Below are 4,782 nucleotides of genomic sequence, written 5' to 3' on the forward strand. Positions count from 1 at the left end.
CTCAGGTTTAAAAAAAATCACAACCGTGTGAAGTTAGGGGCGCTCTAATCATCGTACATCATCATCAAGAATGGTGGTCCCTTATTGGCCAAGGGTGGCCACCGACATACATTTGCAGATTTGCTCAGACACATAGCTGTTCATAGGAGGGGCTAGCGCCCCTCAAAAATAGATAAAAACAAAAGATGTACCGGTAAACATTACTGGAACTGCTTCCATTCAGGGTTAACTGTCCCTTAATATCACTAATTTTGTTTTATTTAACATGAATATATTGTGTATAAAGTGTTAATAGTGCTGTTATTTTACAAGCATGGACATTTATTAGCTTTGTTTGTTTTGTTTTGTTTTTTGGATATTGCCCACTTGGCACCTATTCCATTCCTGCCCACCCTGTATGCTTGCCACACTTTCTTCCTTTTCTTTGCCTAGCAATGTTTTCTTTTTTCCCTTGGAGGTTGTGTTGCCTTTGTAAGCCCTTTCTGAGACTGTAACAGTGATTAAGGTCTACAAAAATACATCAGAGCAATTTTGTTAAATGTATTACCCAATAACAAAGCAGGATATGACTGTTCCCATGAAAGCATAGGCCAGGATGGAACCAATGTTCCTGAAGAAGTGCCTCTAACAGAGACAAAGATAAAAAGAAAGATATAAAGGGGTTATTATAAGAAAACTACTATCATTACATCATAATCATAATTTTTGTAAATAGATAGAATAGAACTTTTTATGCTGATTTAAATTCAGTTCCTAGTTTGTAGATGTTTTTAGTCCCATCTTTTTCATTGTGTTAACCTCAAAGAGACAGTTAACTAACGTACCCGTTTCAAACCGTAGCCAGCATGGAAAATGATGGGGGGCAGCAAAATGTTGAAAAAGACTTCTGGGTCAAAGGTCACCTACAGAAAGAACAGAAGTTGTACGTATTTGTATTTCCATTTTCTTCCTCTTAAAAACAGTACAGCATACCATATGACTTTGTAACTGATAACATTTGCCACCCTTTGCTAATCTCCCTTAAAGTGTGTGTTGTCTGTGTTTGTGTGTGTTAGTATGTGTGTGTGTGTGTGTGTGTGTGTGTGTGTGTGTGTGTGTGTGTGTGTGTGTGTGTGTGCATAAACTGACCATGAGTGGCCTAAGAATAGCAGACATGACAAAAAGAAAAGGCAAACAACTTGCCAAATACTGTTCTGTTTCGGCTGTTATAGGCAGTTTGTCTGTGGGTATCCTTAAGTGAACATGAACTGTCAACCTTCCATGCATGGTTCTGTGTGTGTGTGTGTGTGTGTGTGTGTGTGTGTGTGTGTGTGTGTGTGTGTGTGTGTGTGTGTGTGTGTGTGTGTGTGAGAGTGTGTGTGTGTGTGTGTGTGTGTGTGTGTGTGTGTGTGTGTGTGTGTGTGTGTGTGTGTGTGTGTGTGTGTGTGTGTGTGTGTGTGTGTGTGTGTGTGTGTGTGTGTGTGTGTGTGTGTGAGTATAGGGCTGTAACAGACCTGCAGTCATTGCTCTGGCTGTCGCGATGCTCATTGCCGCCCCCTAAGGGCCAAATGGTGCCTCTGCACCCCATCCCACAGCTCTCGCCTCTATAATAATCAAGAGAGGGAGTCACAGATGTAATTCCATTCAATCTGAAATAATGAAAGCAAAATCAACGTGGTCGACTCTGGAGGGTTTAATACAAGCAAAGACACAGAATCACAGATGCACACGCGAGGTGAATTCCAATGAGAGCTGCACTAACACAGGGACCAAGATATAGATACACATCTTGAACCCTTCTGGACGGGAACCCCTTTTGGTGTTGCCATATACTTTAGCTGTTGATAAATATAGCTAGATCTACAAGCTTGTATCGTGGCACCGAGTGCCATGCCACGAGCTTGTAGATCTGCTACTTTTGACAAATCGTGAAAATGCAGCGCAAATCTTTGTATATATACACTGGTATATTTCGCTTTATAAGATCTGCTATTTTTGGGGGAAAAAATCTTTGTATATATACACCGGTATTTTTTTTCACAGCGAACGTTTTTAAACTCAAATCTTTGCATCGGGAGGGGGGTTAAAAAATTGGTAGTTAGTCAGATAATAAGGTTCCCCTCGCTGGTCTCTCTGGTGTCCTCTCTCCAGTCTCCCACCCATCCTTGTGTCTCATGATGGTGTGATGAGAATATCCACAGTTTTAGTCATAGTGGTTCCCTCTCCAACCTCCATCAGCGCCCACTTCTCTCTACTGGGCCCATTGAGACGAGTGAACATCTCATCTCAAGTGGTCAGGGGGGGGTCTGGGCCGTGTGCAAACTCACTCAGAGCATGTTTATCTCAATGACTAGACTACTAACAACGACTCAATTGTGTTCCGTCCGTGATCAATGGAATTGTTTTTATGCATTCATCAACGTCACAATGAAAAGGACATTACGTCCGTGACAGTTGGCCGAATGGTCCAGGCTCCAAGAAATCGACAAAGATTTTTCGTATTCAACCCATTCTGGGCGTTGAACCCCTTTTTGGTGTTTATTGCATTATGTTTCTTATAGCTATTGAAAAATAGCAGATCTACAAGCTCATAGTGCCGTGCTATACGATCTGCTCTTTCTTAGATTTGAGTTAATGTTTTTAACTCAAATCTTTGCCTCCATGGGGAGGTCCCTGGTTCATCATATTTTCAGATGGGGCTCGGCGGGCCAAATACATGTGTTTTTGCAGGTCCTTATGGGTTAATTTATACCTCCAAAACTGCCCAGACAGAATTGTCACAGTCGAGGTCCGATCGAGGCTAATTTGGGGGCCCACTTGCAATATGCCTATACTACGGCCTACCAGTGGACCCCCGGACCACAGGTTTAGACTCACAGATTGATCTCTCTCTCTCTTTCCACTCACAACATTTAATTAGAAAACTCTCACTTCCTTCCCCTCCCCTTAACCCACCTCTCTCTCTCTCTCTCTCTCTCTCTCTCTCTCTCTCTCTCTCCCTCTCTCTCCCCCAGATTCGACCGCCGCCCCCCCTCGCCCGGCGTTCAATCGCTCGATGTCGGTGACAGACGAGCGGTCCCTGAAGAAGATGGGAATGGCCACGGCCTGCATGTCTGACGACCCCTCCATCTCTGACTCTGGCCCTCCGTGTCCCGTACGGCTGCACTCTACGCCCGAGTGAAGCCGCACGCACGCACGCACGCACAAACACACACTTTTCATACACACCGTCACATCCCCTCAATGTGTCATGATGCCCCACAGGCCGGGTTGACACACACACACACACACACACACAACCATGTAAAAAGCAAGACACACCACATACCTGCACATACACAATCTCTCACAAGCACAGACACAGACGGACACAGCATCCTTGCGCACGGAAAACATGCACATGCACACACACACGCGCGCACACACACACGCACGCACGCACGCACGCACGCACGCACGCACGCACGCACGCACGCGCACACGCACACACCCAGAGACACCCCCCCATCTGCTCAACCAAGGGAGTTGCCCACTGTCACCTTCAAGCAACCTTCCATCGTCCTCTTCTAGAGGCTCTCGGACAGCTGCAGTGCAGTCTGGACACCTGGAGTCTGAACACCTAAACACGACACCGGGACCGTTGGACACTTCCTGGACACCGAGACCAGCTAGACTCCATATGGGGCTCTCAAACTCTTTTTTCCCCCCCGTGTGTCAAGGACCTCAAAATTAATCTGAAAATAACTTTGTGCTATAGTGTATATATATATACCCCACTGTTGTTACAATGTTTCTAAAATATTCCACATATTTCATATTTGCTCAGGATGTTTTGTTTTTTTTATCTGCAAGCTGCACAACGCGTCCTTGCAGATTAAAAAAAAACAAAAAAACATTGTGATCGTCTATTTTCAGATAGCGGATGTGTATGTGTATAGGTGAAAATGGTCCAACTGACTTTCTATGCTATATATATATATATATATATAACTGGTGTTGCTGCATGGGACTCGAACTGCCTCGAACCCGTTCCAAGGACTCCAGGACCACTTTAAGAACCCAGTGTATATAGAGCTGCAAACTATATACTGTATATGCATTCCTTCTATCATTATTCCATCCATTATACTTTTTTTCATGAAATCAAATAATGGAAAAGCGCGTTTTTAACAAATAGTTTTTTTTTTTTAACCCATTTTGGTGTTTTATTATGTTTATGTTATGCTTTAGCTATTGAAAAATAGCAGAAGCTCGTATAGCGTGCCACTTGGTGAGCTTGTAGATCTGCTATTTTTGAAAAAGAAAAGAAGAACGACTGACATAGAAACATGGGCTTTTTCAGAAAACTGTCAGGATGTGTAGAAGAATTTTTTTAGAATCTGATCTCAGGTCAAAATGGGTTAAACAATGTACTGTATATCAACAAATTGATTAACCACTCAAGCCATGACACCACATTGTCGTGCAAAAATAGATACGCTATATATATACATACTTTTTTTGTGTTATCATAATCCGAGCCCAGGTCGGGGTCAGCTCTATATATTCTGCGGAATGTGTAATACACGAGTGGATCCGAGAAGAGACCCGTTTCTATAGCGAAAATGTAACAAATTCCCACAGCAGTAACGATAGTGTTTTCTCTCAGTCAGTTGATTCGTCATATCCATATGGAACTGAAACGGCCGGGATGACATGTTTTATTTTTCAAACACAGTTCTTATATGAGGCGATCTAAAAAAATCCCCCCTATGGGGATTTATACAATGCAAATAAAAAGGTACATTTACCAGTGGACTTATA

The 4,782-nt window shown here is 43.1% G+C and overlaps 1 protein-coding gene across 2 annotated transcripts in view; it reads left to right on the forward strand.

Annotated features, from left to right (window-relative positions):
- Positions 1-3,466, forward strand: part of pitpnc1b (phosphatidylinositol transfer protein cytoplasmic 1b) — a 350,470-nt gene extending 347,004 nt beyond the window's left edge. For both annotated transcript variants that reach the window (XM_080767718.1, XM_080767717.1), the window contains exon 11: positions 2,994-3,466. In XM_080767718.1, the coding sequence (XP_080623844.1) occupies positions 2,994-3,160 (167 nt within the window). In that variant the 3' untranslated portion in view covers positions 3,161-3,466. The remainder of the gene's footprint in view (positions 1-2,993) is intronic.
- The last annotated feature ends 1,316 nt before the right edge of the window (positions 3,467-4,782 follow it).

The sequence above is a fragment of the Protomyctophum bolini genome (genome assembly GCF_963924005.1).
Source record: "Protomyctophum bolini genome assembly, chromosome: 7".
NCBI lineage: Eukaryota > Metazoa > Chordata > Actinopteri > Myctophiformes > Myctophidae > Protomyctophum > Protomyctophum bolini.